The sequence below is a fragment of the Vombatus ursinus genome, unplaced genomic scaffold (genome assembly GCF_900497805.2).
Source record: "Vombatus ursinus unplaced genomic scaffold, bare-nosed wombat genome assembly UNPS02014864.1, whole genome shotgun sequence".
NCBI classification, from domain to species: Eukaryota; Metazoa; Chordata; class Mammalia; order Diprotodontia; family Vombatidae; genus Vombatus; species Vombatus ursinus.
This window is the reverse complement of record NW_020954642.1, coordinates 16803060-16830290: the sequence shown is the minus strand read 5'-3', so window position 1 is coordinate 16830290 and position 27231 is coordinate 16803060. Positions and strand designations below refer to the sequence as shown.

Genomic DNA, 27231 nt, shown 5'->3' with positions numbered 1-27231 from the left:
TTGCCCTCATGCAGCTTCTGACCCATTGGAGGGGGCAGAGGTTGCAATACACTCCATAGAAGGGGCAACTGATTGAAATCATTAAGAACCCAGCAATCATCAACAAAAATAAACATTACAAAAATCCAAAGTAATAGGCATAATATCCACAAGGTAATTACAAGGCATTTTCCTTTAGAAATCTCTGTACCTTTATCCTATTGGTTCTTCCTGCCATATAGAATTCAGTTAACCCTTAGGATGTAGCCATTATCAGTCACATTATAATCCTCACTGGGAAAGCCCCAGTAGGAGATAATTTCACTATATTCATGTAATAAGGACTTTGATGGAAAGACTGTTAGCTCTTCAGAGGACCTGGGTTTGAATCCTACTATTGCTACTTGCTACCTGTGTGACTTTGAGCAAGTCAAGTCTCCTTTCTGAGGCTCACTTTCCTTATCTGTAAAGCAAGGGCATTTGACTAGCTTAAAATCCTCCAATGAAATTATCTTTAAATTCTGTGATTCTTTGATCCCAAGATCTTTGAGAATTCCTTACCCCGGGGGTGAGTCTGGGTACAGCACGTTGACTTGGGACAATGTCTCCATGTAGGCACCAAAGTCGAAGGCAGGAGGGAACTCCTCGATGCAGGTGGATCTCAGCTCTCCAACAGAGCCACCATAGGAGAAGCCATCTGGAGCTGGAAAAGAAAAGTTAAGCTCTCATTCCCTGCATCCAGGAAAGGGAATGGCAATGGGTTTGAGAGAGTAGTAGCCACAGACCTTGGCTGGACATGTCTGGTGAAGGTAGTGGTAGAAAGAACACGTGTCTTGGTGTCTGGACAGGTGGGTTCAATGCCTGGCACTTATCACCTTGTGACCTCAAACAAGTTGCTTCATCAATATAAATGTCTTTCAACAATCAAAATGGGAATAATGCTACATGCACCATCCAACTCACAGGACTGTTGTGAGGAAAGCCTTTAAGCCCTACAGAAATGTGAATGGTGGTGATGATGATGATGATGATGATGATGATGATGATTAAGCAAAAGTCTGAGCTGAACAGGGTTAGGGTAGTCACACTGTTGAGGAGAAAAATTATATAACCAACTCAATTTTCTTCCTGTAGATTATTCAGTGTGAGCATTATCACTGGAGTATGTGGAGAAAGACTTATTTTTTCTGTACATGGTTGCCTCTCTCAAAGGCTATAATGGAAACTCATCTGAATATCTATCTGCCCAGGGAAAAAGAATTGGGGTTGTCAACTATCATCCTAGAACTGAATTGAATTGCTTTTTTGGATCATATTCCATTCTAGTATTATCTGGCTTCTCTATCAGCATGGAAAATAGAGAATTTGGCCGTTCTCTTAAATTTTATTCCTCCCCTGCCTTCGTTTGCAATCTTCTTCCTTCATAATCCAGCGACACCCAGGAAGGCACACACTTAGGTCCCCCTGAAGGTTTTGAGGAGATCTTGAAGCACCATGACTTCAGGGAGCCCACACTGCTGTAGGTGATACCTTGGCTTCCATTTCTTTATTTGTAAAATGGCGGCAAGGGAAGGATTGTTAGGTTAGATGAAGTCTAAGGTATCTTCTAGCCTCTGAAATTAAGATTGCTTCCATCTCTGATATATACTCTAAGGTTCCTTCTACCTCTAACATTCGATTTTTTAAAAATACTTTATATTTTAGGTCTCTTCTAGCATTGATATTACATCTCATATCCCTTCTGGCTCTATGGTTCCTAATTTCTCTGATGTTCTCTGTTCTGATGGTATTCCAGCTCTAACAGTCTGTGTTCTGAGATCTCTCAGCTTTAAAATTCCATGAATACTGTATGACTGTGCAGCACATAAGCTGAATTCCATTCAGTGACATCACGGTCTGGTGGCACCTGCATGAGCAGCTTCATTATTCTTTCTCTAAACCAGTAGCCTCTGAATGCCACTGTGTTCTCTTATCTCAGTTTATTTCACTTGTATCAGTCAGGTTAATCTCTCCATGCTTCTCTGGTAGAAGACCATGACAAACATCATGTTTGTTGTTTCTTTAGCATAAGTACTAGGCTGTTACATTCAGGGACCACAATTTGGTTAGCCATCCCCCAGATGATGGGCATCCATTTTGTCTCTAGTTCTTTGCCATCTTTAAAAGTTTTGCTATAAAAATGTTGGTGCATATAGAGTCTTTCCTTTTGTCAATGACGTCCTTGGTGTATATACCTAGAAGTGCAATCTCTGGAGCAAAGGGTATGGGCAATTTATCCACATTATTTGCATAATTCCAAACTGCTTTATAGAATGGTTGAAATAATTCACAGTTTTACCAACAGGGCATTAGTGTGGCCCACAGTTTTTGGCTCAGTGCTTTGATTCCAACACTGTCTCCATCTGTAGGAAGGTTGGTCTGACACCCAATAGGGGAAGTGGCTGCAGTTGATTAAGGGAGGATTCCCATCTTGAAATAAAAGTTAAAATGAAATACTTAGCTTAGCCTAGTGAAACAGAATACACAGAGCCAGGGCCAGTGGGATCTTGAACCACAGAATCTCAAGGATGGAAGGGACTTTTAAGATGATCTAGTCCAACGTCTTCATTTTATGGACGAGAAAACTGAGGAGGCTCATGGGATAAAGATAGTGCTGGGTCTGAAGTTAGGAAGACCTGAGTTGAAATTTGACCTCAGACACTTGGCTGTGCAATGTTTGGCATGTCACTTAACCTCTGTTTGCCTTAGTTTCCTCCTCTGTAAAATGGGAATAATAATAATAGCACCTACCTCCCATGGTTGTTGGGTTGCTCCAATGAGATAATACTTGTAAAGCATTGAGCATAGTGACTAGCACACAGTAGCTATTATATAAAAGTTAGCTAGCAGTTAGTAGTAGTAGTAGTAGTAGAAGTAGTAGTAGTAGTAGTAGTAGTAGTAGAAGTAGTGGTAGTGGTGGTGGTAATGGTAGTATTAGTAGTAATACATAGTAGGGCTGACATTTGAATCCTGACTTCTAGCCCAAAGTTCTCTCTGCTGTACCACATTGCCTCCCAGGCACAGCCACCCCCTAGGTATGCCTGTATCCTGTGCGTGTGTGTGTGTGTGTGTGTGTGTGTCCCATGCCACAGATTCACAATGGCTGTCACTCTAGGTAAGGAGAGGAGGGCCCTGGAGGTGGTCCCTGAGGTCAGGCAGAGGCTTCTGGGCTCTACTGAGTTTCTAAGCTAACCCACCATCATGTTCTACTCATCCCCTGTGCAGCACCAGGGTTTTTGTTTTGGGGATGGGCTAGCTAGCCAAATAGATCAAAGACTAATTTACTGATGCACTGAGTCGGCTGCACAGAAGGTCAGGGCCTCCAAAGGTGAAGCAGAGAATCAAGAGTGGAGCAAATCTGTCTCCCTGAGCTTCTGACTCACCTGGGATCATGCCACAATGCCAAGGGCATCCTCCCTCTGCCTTCCTGGCAGCAAGAGCCTCCTTTGTGCCTTGAGGCATTGCAAACAGTGACTCATATTAATAATGGTAAGAATAACTCCCAATTACATAGGACTTCAAAGCAATTTAGGCCCATCATCTCACATTAGCTATATAACCATGGCTAGGTCACTTAGAGCCAATGGGACAGAGCAGGTGGGACAGAGAATGCAGAATGCTGGACCTGGAGTCTGGAAGAGTTGAATTCAATTCCTGCTTCACACACCGGCTAGTTATGTAACCCTGAGCAAGTTATCCTCTATCAACTTCAGTTTCCTTATCTATAAAATGGGGAAAATAATCATTCCCAGGGTTATTGTGAGGATCAAATGAGATAACATATATAAAGAGTTTTTTGAATCACAATATAAACATGAATTATAATTATTAATAACCCCTCTGAGTCTCAATTTCCCCACATGTAAAATTATTATTATAATACTTGTCCTATCTAATAATATATGAGAAAAGTCCTTGGTAAACCTTATAGTACTATAGACATGGTAATTATTATTATTATTAATCCTCACAGACACACTATGAGGTAGGTAGTACGGATATCAACTCTATTTCACATATGAGGAAACAGAGGCTCAGAAAGATTCATGGGATCACAGAATCATAGATTTAGAGTTGCACGGGACATTAGAGGCCATTGGATCTAAATAGATCAAAGCTGAGAAAGGTTAAATGATTTTCCAAGGAAATAGAACTAGAAAGTCTGAGGTAGTATTTGAATTCGGGTCTCCCTGACTCCACTGATCCACCTAGCTGCCTCCAAGTTAAGTGGCTTGCCCATGGACACATTACTAATAAATGTCACAAAGAAGACCTAAACCCAGGCTCTTTCTTACTCAAGTACTAGCCTTCTTCAGTCCTTTTGCCCTGCCTCTTCCCGGGCAGCATCCACCATCAAAGAGAGTGTGAATCCCTCCACAGCCATCATAACATTGTTGGGCTGCTGGGTTGTATGTTATCTGTAGGAACATTTCCCAATCTGTCTCTTTTACTGTTCCCTCAAGCCTCAGGGTGAGTTTTTTTTTTTTTTACAGTCTTTTTTATCTTGTACATGTCCTCATTTTTCCACTCGATCCAAACTGTCTCTGCCAGGGCAGGCAATCTGATATGGCACATGCCAACTTATCTCCCTGACACCATAATGTCCTGCGTCTTCTCTGGATGTCTAAACCCTTGTACTCACACAGCTTAGTGAGTGTGAATGATTACAGATCACAGCATGTTTTAAAGCTGAGGGAGACCTGAAGACCATTGAATCCAACCTTCCTATTTGACAGATGATGAAATTGAGGCTTAGAGATGGGGTCATGGTCAAGGTCATTCAATGACTTGGTGGCAGAACTGGGACTCAAGCCCAGGTGTCCTGCCAGGATTCCAAATGGAAATGAATTGAATTCATTTAAATAAATATCTATAAAGTGCCTTACTGTGCACAAGGGACCTGGGGTTGGTCTTGGGGATGCAAAGATGAAAAACAACACTCCTTTCCCTCAAAGAGTTTTCAATTTACCAAGAAGGGATAGAGGCCATGTATACATAGAAATAAGATACAACATAGCATCTGATAGGGACAAAGTAGAGATTCAGGCAAAGTGAGCTGGGAAAATCTGAGGAGGGAGAGTACTTCCATCTGAAGTAATAAAAAAAGGCTTCATTGAAAACGTAGCCACTCTTTGAAGGAGGAGATGGAAACAGAGAGGCAAGTTGAACTGAGGACATTCTAGGCATGAGGGATGGCTTCTATGAATGTACAGAGGTGGATGACGGAATGTCAAGTTGCAAGAACAGTCAGTTCCAGTAATCCAGTAGTCCAGTTGAGTTGGAATGGAGGGTATATGAAGGGGGAATAATGTGAACAAGGGTGGAAATGCTCTTTGGAGCCAGGTTGTGGAAGGCCTTCAATTTTAGGATAAGGAGCAATATTTATGCACCACATATGTTCTATTGGTGATACAATTGTCTTTCTAATGTACCAGTATGATTAGGCCACTCCTCTATTCCAAACTTAGGGTAGCTTTCCACTGCTGTTGTTGTTCAGCCTTCATTCTCAAAGAGGACCAATGACATCAGGAGGGTGATGTCTCGACTTGACAAGTCAATTGGATTTAAGTGAGACAGAGCTATGCAAAGTCATCAGCCTCACTCTCTCCTCCAGAGTCATCTGAGTGTAGAGTCATGCAAATGCCTTCTTGTAGCTGGCAAAACACAGGTCAGAAATGACTGGAGATAGCCCCAAACGCAGTGGGAGAGCTTGGCCTTTTTAAGCTAATGTCTTTCCCAGGTCTCAGTTTGTCTGAGGCCATTCAGTGATTTAAGGCTAGGTAAGAAATGAGGCAAAAGATGGTCTAGTTTGCTTACTCAAAAAAAAAAAAAAAATCAGCCTGGGAGTGGGGAAAGAGCCTCAGAGTTTTTGGCCAGAACAGAAACAATTGCTATTTACACTCATTCTGAGCCATCAAAACCCAAACAATGACCAAGTGAGGTTTGGACTGGAACCTGTTATTGGCCAATCAGTGAGAGCCAGAGTGATTTGAGGTCTAAAGGCATAGTCAAATAGCTCCATTTGAATCCCAGTGGGCTTTATCAAAGTCTGGTTTTCCAAAGCTCTATTTCAAGAAATCATAAATGAAATTACATGAGACAAAAGAATTAATTGTCCCAGTTTTTTTTGAAATGATAGAATAAATATTTAGTGAAGAGAAAAATAAAAGAAAAAAGAAAAATAAATCTAGCCCCCAAACTCCAAAATATCTTGCAAGGTTTAGGTGATTTGGTAGAACATCCACATGTATAGATATGTTTTAGGGTATGATTCCCCATGTGAACAGATGGAGAGAGAAGGAAGGAAGGAAGGAAAGAAGAAAGGAAGGAAGAAAGGAAAAAGCAAGAGAGGGAGGGAGGAAGGAAGGAAGGAAAGAAAGAAGGAAGGAAGAGAGGGAGGGAGGAAGGAAGGAAAGAAGGAAGGACCCTCTATTGTTGAGTAAAGAAGAAACTTGCAATTCTGCCTTTCCAAAGTCTCCACAGTTGCATGGTAATCTACAAGTCCAGTCTCATCTCAAGTATTCTCCATGCGTTCTATGTTCCAGCTTAACCTTCCTTCTCTGGTTTTCCTCTTGCCCCATCCCATCTCTGTGCTTTTGCTCAGGCCATTCCTCATGCCTAGAATGTTCTACTTCTTCCAGGAAGCCTTCTTGGAAGCCTCCACACCACCCTTCACCCCTGCCTCCCCACCCTCCTCCCACTCTCTCAAGTATCTTACAGCACTTAGCAGGGAACTCAACTTTGGAGGTATCTCTCTGTCTCTTGCACTATATATAGTTGTATATTTCTTCTTTGTTTCATTAGACTGTAAGCATCTAGACTGTAAGCTTGTACTACATGAACCACTATTTTCCTAGTGTTAGGCCCAGGTCCTTAGACATTGCAGGTACTTAAAAACTATCCATTGAACTGAACTGAGCCATATGTCTAAAAGACTCTCTTCATTAGATAATGAAGCAATGAAGAGAAGCTCACTATATAACAACAATTTTAAGTTTCTTTAAAGGTCATGGGAACATACTTTAGAACTGGAAGGGATGTCAGAAGTCACCTAATCTAACACCCTCATCTTACATGTAAGGCAGAAGGGAATGGGCATTTATATAGCACCTACTATGTGCCAGGCCCTGTGCTAATCACTTTAAAAAAAATACAATCTCATTTTATCCTCATGACAACTCTGGAATATATAAGAAAACAGAAGCCCAGAAAAGTTTAATGAGTTGCCCAAAGTCACATAGATAGTAAGTGACAGGTAGAATTGGAACGCAGGTCCTCTGACTCCAAACCCAAATTTCTCATGTACCATGAAGCCTTCTGTAGATACTTATAATGTGTATTACTCATTATTTTTAGTAGAAGTAAGTCATTATGCTTTCGTCAGGGGGACTACAGCATGGATCCTTTTGATAAGCCCAGCTTCCTGGTATGAAAGGGGATTTCTGAAGTTAATATTCAACATATGTTACAAAGAGCTTTAATTTCTAAAGGGACAGACTCTTACTTAAATAATGGACTTTCTTCAAAGGAGCATAAATGGAAATGCAAGGAATAAACATGCTATTTATTCTTCCCCATTTTACAGTTGGCAAAACTGAGGGAGAAAGAGGTTAAATGACTCACCTGGGGTCACACGGGTAGATTTGAACTGAGGTCTTCTTGACTCCAGACCCCAGTGTGCTATCCATTGAGTTACCTAGCTGCTGCTAAATGCTAAAGAAGTACTTAGTAAAGTAATATGGGGCATTCAGAGAGGGAGTAATAACTTTCCACTGCGGAAAATCAAGGAATTCATGGAAGAAGTGGCACCTGGGCCTTAAAGAATAGGTAGGGTTTCAATTGGCACTAGTCTTCAGCCATCACGTTTGAATGAACATATGTAGATAGTGTAGTGGACAGAGTCCTGGGCCTGAAAGGCCTTAGACACTTACTAGCTGTGTGACCCTGGGCAAGTCACTTAACCACAGTCTGCCTCAGTTTCCCCAATTGTAAAATGGGATTAATAAGAGTATCTACCTCCCAGAATTGTTGTAAGGATCAAATGAGATAATATTTGTAAAAGCACTTAACATAGTGCCTGGTACATGGTAGGTTCTTAACAAATGCTTATTTCCTTTCTCCTTGCTCTCCTCGTTGAATAGAATGTATCCCAGGGGAGCGGCAAGAATCAATGACTCAATATATTGTTTTTCCATGTTTTTGGCAGGGACACAATAAGTTACACTGGAACTTTGAGGGCCACTGTTTGGGGGTGCTCTGGACACAAATGGAAGCCTCTTCCACCAGTTGCCTCAATGACTTATGACTTGAAGAGAGGGATAGCAGAATGATTGGATTTATGGTCAGAAGATCTGAGTTTTAGTCCCAGGTCTATCATGAGATTGTGGGAATTCGGGCAAGTCACATTACCCCTTTAAAGCCTCAGTTTCCTATCTGTTTGAGGACGACATTACTCTAGACCAGAGGTGTCATGGTGGCCAGCAACAATCCCAGTGTGGACACTACTGCTCTAGATCACTGAAATGCCTTCCAATTCTAACATTCTAAATTCCACGTCCTAACATTCTATGTTCTCAAGTCCCTTCCAGCTCTAATTTTTGGATGCCATTTATTAGTCACTGGGGTAATTGGCTTCAACCTCTGGCTGCTCTCCCATTGAGCTCTTGAGGCCAAGTGAGGGCTTGTGATGCTCTGGGCATCCAGGGACTTGGACTGATCTAGAAGGGAAGGGTCACTTCTCTCTTACCATAGGTGGGGTCCCTCCTCAGGTGTGGGTGGTTCCGGAGTCGCCCATCCTTCCGCAGGCTGCCCACAATGATGGTCACACAGGACAGAAATAGCACCAGGCCGATGACCACCCCAGCCACCAGCAGAGGGGACACCAGCAGGCTGGGGTCGCCAGTGCTCTCTGTGAAGACTGGGTACTTGTTGATGGGGCCGCTCTGGTTGGAGTGAATTTCTGTTGGCAGGGATGATGAGGGGAAAAAAAAGACATATGAGCACAGCTGGTAGATAGGGGAATCAATTCTACCTTAGCAATGCCTCATGAATCCATCATTTCTTTATTCTCAGGGCCATAACCCTAATTCTAGCCCTCATCATCCCTCAACTGAACCATAATAACAGCTTATATTTCTTTAGCATTTTAAGTTTTACAAAGTGGCTTCACCAAAACAACCATGAAAAATAGCACAATTGCTATTATATCCATTTCAAAGAAGAGAAAACTGAGGATAAGAGGTCAAATGACTTGCCTATGGCTACATAGCTGGTATTGGAAGAATAAGGTAAGAGGGGGCTGCTAGATGAGTAGTAGATGGAGCACTGGCCCTGAAGGCAGGAGGACCTGAATTCAAATCTGGCCTTAAACACATACTAGCTGTGTGATCCTGGGCAAGTCACTCAATCCTGTTTGCCTCAGTTTCCTCATCTATAAAATGAGCTGGAGAAGGAAATGGCAAACCACTCTAATACCTTTGCCAAGAAAACCCCAAATGGGGTCATGAAGAGTCAGACATGACTGAAAAACAACAGCAAATGTAAAATTGCTAAGGGTAAAGTTGATTGAGTTAAATCCATCAGGTAAGCCCAACCCACTGAAAATGATAAGGTGTCTACGGGCATACAGCTTGATGAGGTGAGAACAAATGTCATTTGACCAATCACTCAAAGACTTTAGATTAAATGTGAAATTCCTTGGATGTACTAGAGTGATATTACTAGGAAGAGCATTCTGATTGGCTGAGGAAACTTAGTTATGCTCTGTGGGTCATCTCTGAAGTTGAAGACCAATTCAGAACCCAAGTGAGTGGCAAGAAAGGAGACACCATTTTTGATAACTCTCTGAGAAGCTGCTTGGGATGGGGAAGAAAGGACTTTGGCCTGGCCTTGGTTTGACTGTGGAGGAGGACCTTGTAAGTTTTAAAGGGTCAAGAGATCTTGAACTTCCTTTATTCCCATTAGTATTCTAGCATAGTCCCTGGGATAGCAACCAATGGAGGTGAAGTCTGCATTGGGAGCCAAGGACAGATTGATTGATCCTGATTGACTAATTGAAAACCAACCCCTAATCATGGCGAGAAGCATACTGGTGGGTGCTGGTGAACTCAACAGTACTGCAGAGATGACCTCCACCCCCCAGAGGCCTGAGGAGACATAATAGCCACACCCTAGGGACCTGACTAGTCAGTCAAATAGAAGATGGGATAGGAGCTCTGGAGCACAAACTTCGTGATTAATATTGCACCTGCTGTAGCTTCCCTTTTAAATTGTAAGCTCTGTGAGAATTTTGTCTTATTCCTCTCTGCGTTTCCTCCTATGGCTATCTAACAGAAATCCTGGTGCACAAGAGGCTTTAGCTAAAAAAAAAAAAAAAAAAGATTTGTTGAATTGAATGTGGGGCCTCAGTTCCCAGAGGATTTCCAAGGCTGCCTCTGCTTTCTGACTCATATTCCAGATTGCCTTCCTGAATTATTTGACCCTCTCCCGAGGGGCGCCAGTTCAGCTAAGGCCCAGTCAATCTTTTGTGGCTTAGCAGATGTCATGTTGGGGCAAGATGTAGCCATCAGGTTCTGGGACTTTTAGCATCTGCTGACATTCTGGGCCCTTTTTCCCCTTCCCCCATTTGCTGTGGAGCTAGAGAGGACTAGGGGCTGGAATGAAGTCAGTAAAAAAAGAAAGTCAAGCAATGTCAAGGTACACTTATATTAGGCTATTAAGGACCTATGGGCACCAATCACAGTGGGAAGAGAAATAAGATAAAGGATTCATGTAAGTCACAGAATGTTAGAACTGGAGCTGTTAGACCTAGAAAGGGTGTTAGAATGGAAAATGTTAGAACACAGAACATAGAACATCTGGATGTGTTACTCCTTTCCAGATCCCTTTTCTGTGTTGGTCTTCCTCCATTAGAATGTAAAGGCAGAGACTGTCTTGTTTGTCTGTGTTTGTCTTCCCATCATCACCGATACCTGATACCTAGTATTTAATCAATGTTTATCTCTCTGTCTCAGTCTCCCTCTTCCTCTCCTTTTCCCTTTCCCTCCCTTTCCTTCTCTCCCTCTCCTTTTCCCTCTCTCTTTCTTTTCTTCTCTCTCTCCTTCTCCTTTTCCCTCTCCCTCCCTTTCCTTCTCTCTCCTGTCCCTCATCATCTCTTTGCCCCCTCCCTCCCTTTCCTTCTCTCTTCTTCTCTCTCTCTTCCTTCCTTTCCCCTTCCCCTCTTCCTCTCTCAGCTATGGAACGTAAAATGGAGGAGCTGGAAGGACCTTCAAGACATAGAAGTGATCACCTAGTCCAGTCTCCTCATTTATGCAGTCCCTGACTTTAAAAAGGCTTATAATCTCCTGGGGAAATAATATATGTTTGCATATAACTAAGATTCAAGGAAATGAGATAAGTGCAAGGAAGGGATTTTGTTGTTCAGTTGTGTCTGATTCTTCATGACCCCATTTGAGGTTTCATTGGCTTGAGATACTGGAGTGGTTTGCCATTTTCCTTCTCCAGCTCATTTTACAGCTGAGGAAACTGAGGCAAACAGGGTTAGGTGACTTGCCCAGGGTCACATAGCTAGGAAGTGTCTGAGGCCAGACCTGAACTCAGGAAGATGAGTCTTCCTGACTCCAAGCCAAGTGCTCTATTCACTGTGCCACCTAGCTGCCCAAGGAAGAGCTACAATATCCTAAAGATTTCAGCGAAATCTTCCTAGTTTGGGGGATTTAGGTGGCATCTGAGCTGGACTTTCAAGGATAATGATAGTAATAGCTAGCATTCATATAGCTCTTTAAAGTTTATAACACACTTTATAAATATTATCTTATTTTATCTTTAAAACAACCCTGGAAGGTAGGTGTTATTATTATCCTCATTATACAGATGGCAAAACTGAGTCAGATAGAAAGTAAGCGACTTGCCCAAGGTCACCCAGCTAGTAAAGCTCTGAGGCAAGATTTGAATTCATGTCTTTCTGACTTAAAGTCCGGTACTCTGTTCTCTACACTACTCTGCTGCTGTAGGTTCTCAACAGGTAGAAAGGCTACGTGTGTGTGTGTGTGTGTGTGTGTGTGTGTGTATGTGTGTATGTGTGTGCGCACCACTAACGCCCATGTGCATATGTGTGTATATATGTGTGTGGAGGGGCTTGGCAGAGGGGTGGGGGAGGCTGGGTGGGAGAAGGGTAGCGAAAGTTAGCGACCCAGGCATAGTGAACAGTATGGGCAAACCCAGGATGGACAGAGATGATAGGACCATGGGAGCACAGAGCTAGAGCTGGAAGGATTATAAATGCCATCTAGTTCATGTCTCTCATTTTACAGATGAGAAAACTGAGGCACGTAGGACATAAATGATCTGTCCAAGATCACTCAGTTAGGAAGTCATTGCTACTTCCTAGAGCTTTGATGAACACGGCTGGCAGGTAAAGTGTGCAGGGGAGGGGGAAGTTGGTTGGAAAATTTTTGGAAAGGTCCATTGGAGGTGGCCCGGGGAAGCACCAGAATGGCCAGCTAAGGAGGCTGGTCTTCCTTTCACAGACAAGAGGATGTCTATAGAGGTTTTTTGAGCACAGACAATAAGAGGGAGTAGATGGGAGTAGGGACAGAGAATATCAGTTTAGGAAGCTGAATACAGTATCTCACTTTTATACAGCACTTTACTGTTGAGGGGGAAAGGGAACAAGCATTTAAGGACCTACTATGTGCTAGGCATTATGCTGAGCACTTTTACAAATGTGATCTCATCTGATCCTCACAACAACCTTGGGAGGGAGGTGCTATAATTACCCCCAATTTAAAGTTGAGAAAACTGAGGGTTAAATGACTTGCCCAGGGTCACCGCACTAGTAAGCTTCTGAAGCTGGATTTGAACTCAAATCTCCCTGATTCTAGGCACAGCCTTTATCACCTAGCTCATTGCAAAGTCCTCTCCTCTTAAGTACCCTGTGAAATAAGTAGTGCAAATATCATTATTCCCATTATATAAGGGAGTATACTGATGCTCAGGGAAGGAAAATTGCTTTCTCAGAGTCACAAAGAGAGCGCATAGGTCAGAGCTAGGATAGACTTGATGGGGAAAGATGGGTTAGGAGGTCATTATAACATTCCAGGTACGAGGTTCTTTCCCCCATCTCTTTCTGTCTCTCTCTCTCTTAGTCTCTGTCTGCCTCTCTCACTCTGTGTCTCCCCCATCTCCCCCATTTCTTCCACTTTCACCTCTCCCCCTCCCTCTCTGTCTCTCTCCCTTTCTCTGTGCCTCACTTCTCTCCCTCTCTCCCTCTCTCCCTCCCTCCCTCCCTCCCTCCCTCCCTCCCTCCCCACTCCCCTCCTTTGCTTCTCTTTGTCTCTCTGTCTCAGACTTGGGATTAAGGAGACCCACAGTACTTTTTCCCTTTGAGGGAGAGAAGCTTTGTCGATGCAAACGGGATGAAGGTCCTGAGACTTCCTTTTGCCCAAGTGGCCATGTGGGAGAGCATTTCTAGGCTTTCTGAGACAGCTTGCATGCCTTGTTTGCTAACAAGGGCCGCCAGATTGGAAAGCTGCCCTAAGTCGCTCTGATAGGCTAGGAAGAGGAGTAATTACTGAAGCCCGCCTGGTAACCTGGCTGTGATTGGAGACACAGTAGGAAGGAGAGTGGTCCATCCAGAAACAAAGTCTTCATTGTGCTCACTGTGGCTTGGCCAGCCAGACCAATCTGCCTGGGCACTTCCACCCATTCTCCTGGGCCCACTGGGGAGCCAGGGCAGGCAAAGGTGACCTCATTCCTGGACCACTTAGCATCTGAAACTCATCCAAGATCCTACCCATGGTCCTCCTGCTAAATCCTGAATCCCTGCAGGCCACAGCACATCTCACTTTCTGAATGAATCTCAGAATTAGCTGTTAGAGATGAAAAGAATTTGAGAAGGTTGAATATTAGAGCTTGACTCGAGAGACCTTAAAATATAGAATGTTAGACCACAGAATATCAAAGCTGGAAAGGACCTTAGGACATTGAAAGTTAGAGTTCTTGCAATTTGGGTTAGGGATTAGGACTGGTTAGGGCTCTTAGAGATCATCTAATGTAATCTCATCATTCTACACAGAGGAAACTCAGACCAGAGCTGTCTCTCTCATATCACACTGGGAAATTAAGATTTACAACATGTAGCATTGGTGGGTCTGTCCAATATACTCTAAAGAAGAAATCTGCTTTTGTTCCTAATGGAAATATCGTTTGCACGCACAGGGGTGCTCCCAAAGCATTTACCTCTTTTGGGTGGGTTAAAAATGGCCCTTGCAAAACCTTGCCTTTGCTATTTATTTGATTAGCAAGCTCTCTATATACAAAGCACGAAGGCAAGACACTAGGTTGCAAGCATTTGAAGATTCCTGAATCTCACCAGACCGAGGATAATTGAATAAAGTACACGCCCAGGGGCCGGGCTCTTCCTAGATCCGGCTTGGCATCTTGTCAGAACTCCATGGAGAAGGCTGCTAAATTGAATTTGTACACTGTCAACTTGTGTATCTGCATTCAAATCCCTAATAAAATATTCTAAAAATTATTATTATCAAGGCATTACTCTTAGTCAATTTTCTTAGATTACTGAGACCTGTCTTGTAGATTAGTGATTAATACCATTCTCTGATCACACGGTTTCTCTACTGAAAAAACTACTCCAATGGCTCCCCGTGGCCTATTGAATAAAGGATCAGTTCCTGCTCCTGTCACTCAATGCCCTCAACAACCTGACTCCTGTTTATATATTGTAGTGGGTACCATGCTGGTATAAATCTAGCCTCAGGCATTTGTTAACTGTGTGAAACTGATCACTACACCCAACTTTTCTGGGTCTTCATTACCTCATTCATAAGAGGGTGGGGAGTGGGGTTTAATGACCTCTAAAGTTCTTTCCAGCTCTGAATCTATGATCTCATGATTTCATATTAACTGCTCCCCTTCAGGTACTCTTTGTTTCAGACAAACTGGATCACTCTTCATCCCCTGATCCTGCCCTGCCTTGTCTTTTCTTATGACTCTTCACTGCCAATTAAAGTTTCTTGCTTCCTTCAAGGCCCACCACAGAGGCCACTTCCTCCATGAAGTCTTCCCTGATAACAATCTCTTCTCCTTCCCCTCCTCAATTGCTCTCTCTCCTTCCTTAAAATTCTCATAGCAATTTACCGGAGCACTCCTTTGCTCACTCCCCCTAGTTCTTCATATAAATAAGTCCTTGGTGGTTGTTTCTGTCATGTCTGACTCTCCATGACCCCATTTTGGGGTTTTCTTGGCAAAGATGCTGGAGTGGATTGCCATTTCCTTTTCCAACTTATTTTTCTAGATGAAGAAACTGAGGCTAACAGGGTGAAGTGACTTGCCCATGGTTACACAGCTAATAAGTGTCTGAGGCTGGATTTGAACTCAGGACGATGAGTCTTCCTAATTCCAAGCCCAGTGCTCTATTCACTGCACCAGTAGGGATTGTTTTATTCTTGTCTTGGTATTTCCAGTGCCTGGAACAGTGCCTGGCTTGAAGTATGTATTTAATAAATGCGTATTGACAGACTGGTTGATGTCCGCCTCCGCCATCTACTGCCCGTTGGACAGCAGGATGGGCTTGAGAGCAATGTCTTTGTTATGTCTATCTTCCTATCTCTGGCACCAAGAGTATGAATTTGCATAGAGTAAATACTTGAGAAACTATATTCAGAATTGAATTGAATTAATGTCTTATATATTTCATCAAGCAACAGAGAAACATTTGGAAGTATTTGCTATCAAAACAATAACAAGAGTTTGGTCCCCTTGGCATTTGGAGGAGAGAGTTGTATGTTGCCTTTGCTTCCATCCCCCTCCCCACCTCCCCTCAATCCCACACAGAGTGGGTCAGAATGCCTTAGGCAGCCTGGAGGTTGGCTAACATTTGTCTAAGTGACAAGGCCCATGAATCCTTTCAAGCCCTGCAGCTCCCTGAGAACAGGCTTTTCTCTGAAAAATCAATACCCTCTATAGATTTTTTTTTCCATCTTCCCTTGGTTTCTCCCCATGTACACTGTCTCTCCTCCTTTTGGTCCCTGGTTATGAAGCAATAACTCTGTGAACCTTGCAGCTCAATGACCTATATTAACTGCAGTACAAATAAAAGCAAGTATGAAACTCCAGCCTTATACTGAGATACTTCCTCTCTTTTCTCTACCGCTTTAGTGAGCTTTGGTCAACTGAAACAAACAAGATGTGTATGGGTCTAACATTGCATAAGTCTACAAGTTATGTTTTAGTTTTTACTCTCAATTCCCTAGGTAAAGCGTGCTTGTTGTATTGCTTGGACTTCCACGGGTGCTAGGATGGACTGGAAAACAAAGAATGGTAGAAGATAGAAGGTTGGAACTGGAAGGGACCATAGAACACAGAATGTTAGAACATAACGAAAGATCAGTATGGTAAGGGAGAAAGAAGAACAGAGTCACAAGAGCTGGGCTGGAAGTCCAGCTATATGAATATGGGTGAGCCGCTCTGAACCTCAGATCCTCATCCGCAGGTGAGGGTTTGGACCACCTGGTCTTCAAGGTCCTCTCCAGCTTGAAATCCTATGATCTTATACCATGACACAGACTACCTTCCATATCTGGAATAGCCTCTGCCTTATGGCCACCTCTTAGAAACCCTGGAAATGGTTCATTTGCTCCCTCTTGCAGGGAAGCCTTCCCTGTCACTCCAGCTGCCTGTGCCTTCCCCTCTGAGGCTATCTTTAAGGTGGTATTTCTATTGTATGTACTGAGTTATGTATATATTGTTTTGATATCTCTCTCTCTCTCTCTCTCTCTCTCATATCAAGCTTCACAAGGGCAGGGATTGCTTTTGCTTTTTCCTTATATCCCCAGTGCCCAAAGGAGAGTGCACGTTCAATCATGTCTGATTTTTAGCGACCCTATTAGGGGTTTTCTTAGCAAAGATACTGGAGTGGTTTGCTATTTCCTTCTCCAGTTCATTTTACAGATGAGGAAACTGAGGCCAACACGGTTAAGTGAATTGCCCAGGGTCATGTGGTTAGTAAGTGTCTGAAGCCAGATTTGAACTCTGGAAGAGTCTTCCTGACTCTGGGTCTGGTACTTTATCCACTGTGCCACCTAGTGCCCCAAGGATAGTGCATGGCATTTAGTAATTGCTTAATATTCGCTTATTGGTTGGTTGGTTGAATGCTATGGATGGAGGGGAGCTTTAGAGATCATTCAGTTCAATCTCACCTTTTTCCTGATGAGGCACAGGTGAGGCCTCAGAGCTAAGGTGACTTGTGATACATTCCATTCAATTTAAATAAATGATCACTTATGAAGCACCTTTATGCCAGGCACTATACTGAGTACTAAGGATTCAAAATTAAAAAAAAAAAACATACATGGTCTCTGCCCTCAAGGAGCTTACATCCTACTGGGGGGGGGAATATAATACAAACACAGATAAGTAAATATAAGTTGATATGAGAAAAAAAAGGAACAACTTGGGATGGGGCTCAAGGAAGGCTTTTCAAGGATGTGGCATCTGAGCTGAGTTTAGGAAGCTAAGGATTCTAAGACACAAAGGTGAGGAGGGAGAACATTCCAGACATGGGGCACATCCTATGCAAAGGCACGAGGCAGGAACATAATGTTGAGTTTCAGAGAGTAGCTAGTACTCCAGCCTGATTGGAACCACGAAGGAGTTGTTAAATTAGTCTGGTAATGGAAGCTGGCTGAGAGGCACAGTGGATAGATTGCCGGCCCTGGAGTAAGGAGGACCTGAATTCAAATCTGGCCTCAGACACTGACTAGCTGTGTGACCCTGGGCAAGTCACTTCACCCTGTTTACCTCAGCTTCCTCATCTGTAAAATGAGCTAGAGAAGGAAATGACAAACCACTCCAGTATCTCTGCCAAGAAAACTCCAAATGGGGTTACAGAGAGTTGGACGTGACCGCAACAACTCAACAAAATGTAGACTGGAACTGGAATGTGGAGATATTTGAGTACCAGGGTGGACTTGTTTTTAATTCTAGAGGCAAGAAGGACCATTGAAGATTTTTGAGCTAGAGAATGACACTGTGCTTTAGGGAGATTATCTGTGCTATTGTGTGGAGATTGGATTGGGGAGTGACTGGAAGCAATTTGGAGGTTATTATAGCAGTCTAGGTGAGAGATGATGAGAGCCTAGACTAGGGTGCTGGGCTGCATGAAGGAGAAAAAAGGATTGATAACGGGATTTTTTTCCATTTTATCAATACTCTTATTTATTAATATCACTCTTACTTCTCAGTGACTAAGTCTACCTTGCAGTCCTCCCATGACTCCCCTCCTTCCACAGATTCCTCTCTTGTAATAATTAAGTAAAATCAGGCAAAAAAATCAATGCATTGGCCATACCTGAATAATGTTGCCTTATTCCTCACTTATAGTTTACTATGTCTATGCCTTAAGATTAGAGGTTTGCTGATGTGAGAGATGCAGAGACAGAATTGACAAGACTTAGAAATTGCTTGGATAGGGGAGGTTATGGAGAGGGAGAGGGAAGATTGAAGATAACTCTAAAGCCATGAATCTGGTGCTGTCCCTGACAGAAATAGAGAAGTGTGGGAGAGGGGTGAATTTATGGGGAAAGATAAGGATGCTTAGTAGACAGGGCATTGGACGTGGAGTCAGGAAGACCTTAGTTCATATCCTAGTGTGACCCTGGCCAAGTCACTTAATCTCTCTGTAACATGATGGGGCTGGATTGATGACCAGCTCTCTAGGATCCTAGGATGAGTTGCTTTTTGGTGTTGAGTTTGAGGTGTCACTAGGGCGCTTTATTGACAGACTCTGCATTAGAATCGGGCCCAATGTCTAAGGCATCCAACCTTGACAGTGACCTTGAGGGGCTGAAACAAAGCAGAAAGGGTGGTCTGTCCTCCCGAGATCTCTAACTCTGCTTCTCCTTTATCATGTCTGCCAGCTATCAGATAATGACTTTTCTCTTCTTGCACTGACACCCTTATTATAAAGGCAGGATGGATCAGATTGGCTCACCGGCCGCCCGCAAATTGAGAATGTCAGAGGCTTGCATGAGGGCCGAGAGAATAAATCTTTCCAGCTGCTGTGGCTGGAGGGCATTATACTGACGCCACACCAGGCCTGGCAGGGGCTGTTTCAAATTAAGAGGAAAAATCTTCCAATTTTCCAACCCGAGGCCCATTTTATCAACAAGATAAATATGACTGCAGTAAAACAATATAGTGAGAAATCTCCCCCGCTCCTGCTACCTCATGCCTTCCACCCACACCAGCAGAGTTCAAATGGACCTTATAAACAGAACTCTGGTGGTGGTCTCTCTCTCAGGAGATCAAGGGTTGTGCGTATGGGAAGGGTGCCCCAGGCAGCCAGTGGTTAAAGAAAAAATTAAGGGTCTTAATACAAGGTAAAGGATAGATCACTGAAACACCTGAATTCCCTTGAGCCCATTGGAAATTATAATTTAGGTTTAACAACAGTAGATTTTTCTGCAGCTAGAAAAAGATTGCTTTCTTCCCTTGGATTAATTCATCTTAAAATGAGAAATCAAAAAGAATTGGAAGACAGCAGAGAACAAAAGAAAACCTAGAAGGAAGCAAAGAAAAGATGGACAGCTCTCAATACAATGTGTGGTATTTAATATATAGGCTTTCTTGAAGAGGAAATTTATTGCTATATATTTTGAATCCTCTCTTACGTTCTGCTGTGCACATGACATTTTTTTTCCCTTTTCTTATTTTATATTTAAGTTTTAATATGTAAGTTTATAATATGTTTCTTTTTCTTTTCTTATTATATATTTAAGTTTTAATAAAAAAAATTTAAAAAAAGAATCAAAAAACTGTGTCTGTCTTTGTCATTCCATGTATAAACCAGAAGGTGAAGACTGCCTTACTTGCAGAAGCTTATATTTATGTTACTTTCTTTATGCTGCTATTCAGGGGTGGGAGAGAAGCGGGAAGAACATGGGATTTAGGGGTCAGAGGACCTGAATTTGAATCCTGGCTAAGTGGTGCAGCGGATAGAGTGCCAGCACTGGAGTCAGGAAGTAGCTGTTTTTTGGTTGTTTTCAGTGTCTGACTCTTTGTGACCCCATTTGGGGTCTTCTTGGCAAAGATACTGGAGTAGTTTGCCATTTCCTTCTCCAGCTCATTTTACAGATGAGGAAACTGAGGCAAACAGAGGTTAAAATGACTTGTCCAGGGTCACACAGCTAGTAAGCGTCTGAGGCCAGATCTAGCCACGTGACCCTGGGAAATCACTTTAACCTCTCTTTGCCTCAGTTTCCTCATCTGTAAAATAGGGATAATAACAGCAGCTCTCTTCCAGGATTGTTTTGAGGATCAAATGAGATAATAATTGTAAAGCACTTAGCATAGTGACTGGTGCACAGTAAGCCCTACATAATGGTTAGATACTATTATTATTACCTGATACCCTTGGGATCTTGGGCAGATGATTTCCCCTCCCTAACCCTCAGTTTCATCATCTGCCTAATGAAGGGATTGAGGAGGTGATCTCTAAGATCCCTCCCAGCTCTGACATACTATGTTTTGTGTTCTAACAGTCTACATTCTGAGGTCCCTCCTAGCTCTGATGCTCTAAGGTTTTACATTCCTTTTAGCTCTACAATACCACGATCCATTGGTTAGCCATAAACATGCAGCTTGGGAACCCAGACTAACTCCACATATGGTCAGTCAGTCCCATCTGTCCCCTTCTTTCTGTTAATACAGATGCCACTGTCAATCAGGCCCCATCGCTTCTGTCTTAGACCACTGCAATAGCCGCTTAATTGGTCCCCCTGTCTGTAGTCTTTCTCCTCAACAATCTATCTTGCACACAGTAGGTCTGACGATGTCACTGCCTTACTCCAAAATGTTTAATGGCTCCTGTTTTCCTCTAGGATAGTACCTCAGTCTGGAGTGAATTCCAAGCCATGGATTCCATTCTCTACTCTGCCTCCCACCTGCCTTTGTGGACTTGGTTCATGTTATCTCCCTTGATGTACCCTACATTCTATCCAAGCTGGACTAATAGCTACTCCTTTAATACAACATTTAATACAACATCTCCTTTCTATTTCCTTTTGTACAGACAGCTCTATGGGCCTGGAATGTCCTCCCTCTTGGCATCCCTAACATCCCAAGTGCGACTTCCTACAAAAGGTTTTTCTCGAGTCTCCAGTGATAATTGCTTTTATTCTCCTCAAATTAGATTTTATCTATCTGCCTACCCATATTTATCATTTATCTCTCTCCATCCCTTTGTTGGTATCTATCATCTCTCTCCTCTTTCTCTCTCTCTCTTTCTCCCCCCCCCATCCATTCATTGGTATCTATCTTTTATCTCTCTATTCATCTGTCATCTAGCTATCTACCATCTATTGATTCATCCGTGTACATGTTGTATCCCACCCTGTAGAATGTCAATCATTTGATATGCATTTATTAAGCACTTACTATGTACCAGGTACTGGGCTAAGGGCTAAGTGCTAAGTGCTCAGAGGAAGGCTGAAACATGGTCCCTGATCTCAAGGAGCTCATTCCAATGGGGGAGAGATAGGATGAAAACAATTATGTACAAACACCTGGACGCAGGGCAAATTGGGAATGGCCAATAGAGGAAGACTGGGAAAGGTCTCTTGTAGAAGGAAGGACACTAGTTGAGGCATGAAAGAAGCCAGGGAAGCCAGGAAGTGGAGATGAGGAGGGAGAGTGTTGCAGGCACGGACAAGAGTCGATGAAAATGCCCAGAGTTGAGATGGTATGTCTTTTGAGGGGAGCAGCAAGGAGGTTGGTGCCCCCGCATTGCAGAGTTATGTGCAGGGAGTAAGGTGTAAGAAGACTGGAGAGGTAGGAGAGGCCAGGTAGTGAAGAGTTTTAAAAGACAAACTGAGGACTGTATATTTGATCCTGGAGCTGACAGGGAGCCAATGGATGTAACTGAGCAAGGCAGGGCAGTACCTTGGTCAGATTTGTACTTTAGGAAGATCACTTTGACAGCTGAGAGGAGGATGGAGAATGGAAGCTCTCTGAGGGCAGGGGAGTGGGCTCTGCTTTCCTTTTGTCTCTGTACTCTCAGTGCCTCTAATAGTGCTTTGCATATGTGTATGTGTGTGCATGTGCATGTGCGTGTGCATATGTGTGTGTATGTGTGCGTGTGTGTGTGTGTGTGTGTGTGTGTGTGTGTGTGTGTATAAGACCTGACTGGATATTTCATTGGCATAAGGAACTCACCATGAGCAAACTGTCTCAATCCTGTTCTGAACCTTACAGTCCTGGGGAGCTGTCTAGGCATTGAGATGCTAAGAGGCTTGCCTGGGTCCCACGGTCAATGTATATCGGGGGTTGGAATTCAACCCAGATCATCCTGATTCTAAGGGTGGCTCTCTATCCACTATGCCATGATGCTTCTAGCCTTCATTATGGAAAAAAGAAACAAGCATTTATTAAGTGCCTACTGTGTGCCAAGTACTGTGCTTTACAAATACTATATCATTTGATCTTCACAACTCTGGGAGGTAGGTGCTATTTTTATCCCCACTTTATATTTGAGGAAACTGAGGCAAGCCGAGATTGAGTGATCTGCCCAGGGTGCCTATTGGTCCTTAATGAATATTTGAATCACAGATACCAAGGGCTCATAAATACCTTGGGGACCATCTAGTCCAGCTCCTTCATTGGTCATAGGAGGATAAAGGGAAGTGACCTGCCCAAGGTCACAAAGTGAATTGTTGGCAGAAGCAGGAATAGAAGCCAGATCTCCTTACTCTTCATCTGGGACTCTTTCCCATCCATCATTCATCATTTACACACCCCACACCAGAAACAAGCACCACAACAACAATAATAATACCCCCTGCCTCAATAATTATTAGTGGTAAAAGCTTCCTTTCCTATAGCCCTTAGAAGTTTGCAAAGTGAATTCTTCGCCAGAACCCTGTAAGAGTGACAGTACAAGTATTCTTCTCCCCATTTTACAGATGAGGAAACTGAGTCCCAGAGAAAGAAAATGACTTACCCATGGTGACAGAACTGGTCAGTGACTGAGCCAAGACTGGAATGAAGATCTCCAGACTCTTTCACCAGAGTCCTTTCCATTACATTGTGTAGCTTTTCTTAACCTTTACTCAGTCCATCTTTCCATCAATAGTCAGTCCATTAATAATCAATACTGTGTGCCTGTTACATGCATAGCACAGTGTCAAATGACAGACACCATCTCCTTTCCAGGGAGAAAAGGGGTTGATGTCAGAGCTCAGCTGCATAGCAATGATCTATGAAACACTGAGTTTCATGAAGATCTGGAGTGTGGGGCCACTGGACCTGGGGGCAAGGGCAGGAAAAGGGGGTTGAGAGGGACCTGGGTTTGAATCCTAACTCTGAAACCAGCTGTGTGAGCTTGGGTAGCCCACTTAGCCTCTCTAAGTGACTGACTCAGTTTTCGCCCTTTGCAAAATGGAAAAAAATACTTGATCTACCCAAGAATCAGAAAATAGAATGTTAACAGTGGAAGAGATGGGGGGGGGGAGACGGGGAGAGACCACACACACACACAGACACGCACACACACACAGAGAAACAGACATACACAGAGACAGAGAGAAAAAGAGATGAGAGAGAGGCAGAGACACTGAGACACACACATACCACACACACACAGAGACAAACACACACACACACATGCACACACACAGAGACAGAGACACAGAGAGACACAGAGAGAGACAAAGTATCTAGTACAACTTAACAGATGAGAACACTGAAGCCCATAGGAGAAAAATGACAGGAAGGTGATTTCTAACCCTTAAACTACTATATAAACATACTATTGTTATAATTTCTAATCTGTATCATCTTCATCATCATCATTACCCTCTTGTGGGGGTTTGGTTGCTAGACAATAGAATGTCCGTCTATTTCTAATGCTTCATCCAGGGACATGGGAGGATAAAAGTGGAAACCTATGGATACCTTTCTCATACCCTCTTCTCTCCCTATAGAAAGTCCCAGCTGTGAAATAATGGATCCAAAGCCCAAGGTAATGGAATGTATTAACTGATGCCATTTGTCCCAAGGATTGTCAAGTACATGAATTCCAGCCTCCTTTTCCCCGGTGAATTCAGCAGCCAGCTACTCTCCTATACTCCTGTACTCTCCTGTACCCAAGATGAATGTACCCGGAGGAGGGCAGGGAGTGCCCTGTCTTTGCTCTCCCACCACCACCTCCGCCTACAGCTCTGAGAAAGCCACCATTACTCACCAGAGACCCAACTTTGGTGTACAGAACAGGTTTTGGAGAATAGGGGCTGAGAGGCGTGCATCACCCCTTAGGGCTGGGCCAATCTGGGAGGGACAAAGCTTGGGTTATTAGTGGTCACAGAAGGGAGCAGCCATCCAGACCTGCAGGGGTGATAAAGTGATTTGGAGTTTGTTCTTTTCCTGTTTTTCCATTTCTCTTTCACCATAGAGCTGCCTAGGGGTCTGTGTGACCTCAAATACGTCCCAGCCTCTGCCTAGTTCTTAGTTTCCTCACCTGTAAAATGAGGAAGGTATAGCAGGGATTTCTTTTAGGAATCAGCTGGACTAGATGGTCCCTTTATGACTCAAAAATTTTGTAATTCTATCAAATTGAGCTAAATGATCTCTAAAGTCCAGCTCTATTTTGTAAAAGGCATCCCAAAAGTCTCAATGCTGTTTTAAGCAACGAAAGCTTAAATAAATATTTATTTAGTTCCATCATTTAAAGATTAAGATGGCACTAAGACTTTTGGGACGCTCTGTATTCTAATGTCCCTTTATGTTTTAACCCTCTATATTCTAGGGACTCATTTAGTTCCAACATCCTTTCCAGTTTTGATATTCTGCATTCTAAGATCCCTTGGAGTTCTAAGTCCTGATACTCTATAATTGGCGATTCTGAGATTCACAACTCATGGTGGCGAATAGCAGAAAAGTCAAGGATATTTTCAGGGTTTCTTTTGAGGTAAAGTGGTATATGGCCTCTTAACAGGACCAGGGCCAGATGAGAGGTAGAGGAGAGCAGGGCAAGTTCCTTCAAGAGGTTCCAACCTTTTTCTTTTAATAATAGCAATAGCTATCATTTAATATAGTGCTTTAAGGTTTGCAAAACACCTTATATGTGATTTCTCATTTAATCCTCACAACAACTCTGTGAGATAAGCATTGTTATTTTACCAATTTACATAATAGGAAACTGAGGCCCAGGGAGATGAAGGGCCTTGTCCTAGGTCACAGATAATAAGTGTCTGAGGCAGGATTTGAACCCAGGTTTTCCTGACTCCAAGTCCAGTACTCTATCTACTACACCTTTCTGCCTCCCCGTTACAGGGCCATTTACAACCACATATTTTGAAAAGAGATCCTCTTATTCTGCGAAGTAAGTTCTATCCCCTGTTAATCCCTTTTAGTGGCAGTAAAGTCCACCTGAAAAACCTCACTGTCTTCAATAATTAAAGATGACAAAAGTGAGCTGTCTATTCTTAGCTTAGGAGAAACTGGGGGAAATATGTGTTCCTAGAGGCATTATCTAGCAGCAACAGGAGAGAGAAACAGAAGAGAATGAATCCCAAAAACCTTGAGTACTTGTCAAAAAAGACTATTGTTTCATGCATGTTTGTCTTGACTCCTTAATGAGAGTCTCAGCTCAATGGGGACCAGGAATTTATCTTTTTCATCTTTGTGTCCATCTACAACATCTACCAGAGGGGTAGGTACATAGAGGCATTCAAAAAGGATTTGTTTGTAAAAAGAGGAAGATTTGGGTCAGGTGGGTTGGATCACATTGTCCTCCTTTCACCAGGAAGCTCCTTAAATAACTTTCCCTGAATGAGACTGGATTTCATTGTAAGCAACTTGGAAGGCAGCACAGTTTAGTCAATCAACAAGCATTTATTAAGGGCTGACTATGTGCTAGGCATTGTGCTAAGCCCCTGGGATACAAAGAAAGGCAAAAGACAGTCTCTGCCCTAAGGAGTTCACAATTTAGGGAAAGGATGTTGGACTTAAAGACAGAAGAGTTGGTTTTGAGCCCCAACCTCGACAATGGGTGATTGTAGAACAGTCACTTCTCCAAACTCTTACTTCTTCATCTATAAAATGGGTCTACCAATACACTCCCCACCTCTCGACATCATTGTAAAGAGACACCTTGTAAATCTCAAAGGGCCACAGAATCTTGTGAGTTGTTATCATTGTCTAGTTTCTTCCTTTTTAATTTTTATTAATTAGGTCATATATAAATGATGTTTATGAATCAATGACCTCAGTTTCATTTGTTTCATATGTATTTGTCTCATCTCCTTAACTAGACTATCAGCTCATTGAGTGTAAGGATTTTTTATCTCGTCCATCTTTATTTCCATCTATAATGTCTACTAGAGGGGTAGGTATATAATAGGCATTAAAAAAAGATTTGGTTGATTTAATTCAATTCAACTCTCATTTATTAAGCACCTACTATGTGCTAGGTCCTGTACTAGGTAATGGGAATTCAAAGAAAAAAATTAAAGTCTCTACCCTTAAGGAACTAATGTTCTACATGTATGCATGTAGGCAGGGAACATGTATACATGTAGGCAGGAAACATGTATGCAGAGAAGTAAACATAAAGTAGGGGAAGGGAACAAGAATTTATCAAACACTACTATGTGCCAGGCTGTGTGCTAAGTACTTTATCAATATTATCTCATTTGATTTTCTCAACAATCCTGTGAGGTAGATGCTATTATGATATATATTTTACAGTAGAGGAAATGGAGGCAGAGATTTAAGTGACTTGGCCAGGGTCACACAGCTATTAAGTGTCTGAGGCCAGATCTAAATTCAGGTCTTCCTGACTCCAGGTCCAGTGCTCTATCCACTACACAACCTAGTTGCCTCTAGACCAAATGAAAACTAAATCCAAAATAATGGGGAAAGGGGAAGATTGCTAAGAACCAGGAAGAACAGGAAAGTCCTCTTGAAGGAGAGACAGCTGAGCTGACCTGGAAGGGAGTTAGGGGTTCCAAGAGTTGGAGGTGAGGACGGAGTACATTCTAAGCATGGGGACGGGTAGCCTTCACAAAGTTAGAGAGGCAGGATTTGAAGTACCTGTGGGTAGGTTGTATAGTAAGACCTTTTGGACTGGTTCACAGAATATGTGATTGGGAATCATGTGAAGTAAGCCTGGAAAGATGGTTTGGGATTGGGATTGTCAAG

At 42.9% G+C, this 27231-nt stretch overlaps 1 protein-coding gene across 1 annotated transcript in view; it reads right to left on the bottom strand.

Moving 5' to 3' along the window:
* LOC114027934 overlaps window positions 1–27231 on the bottom strand; it is a 102813-nt gene that overhangs the window by 20009 nt on the left and 55573 nt on the right. Inside the window, exons 5-6 of the mRNA XM_027842083.1 lie at window positions 8765–8977; window positions 541–682 (exon numbers count right to left, since the gene is read on the bottom strand). Of these exons, the coding sequence (XP_027697884.1) occupies window positions 541–682; window positions 8765–8977 (355 nt within the window). The remainder of the gene's footprint in view (window positions 1–540; window positions 683–8764; window positions 8978–27231) is intronic.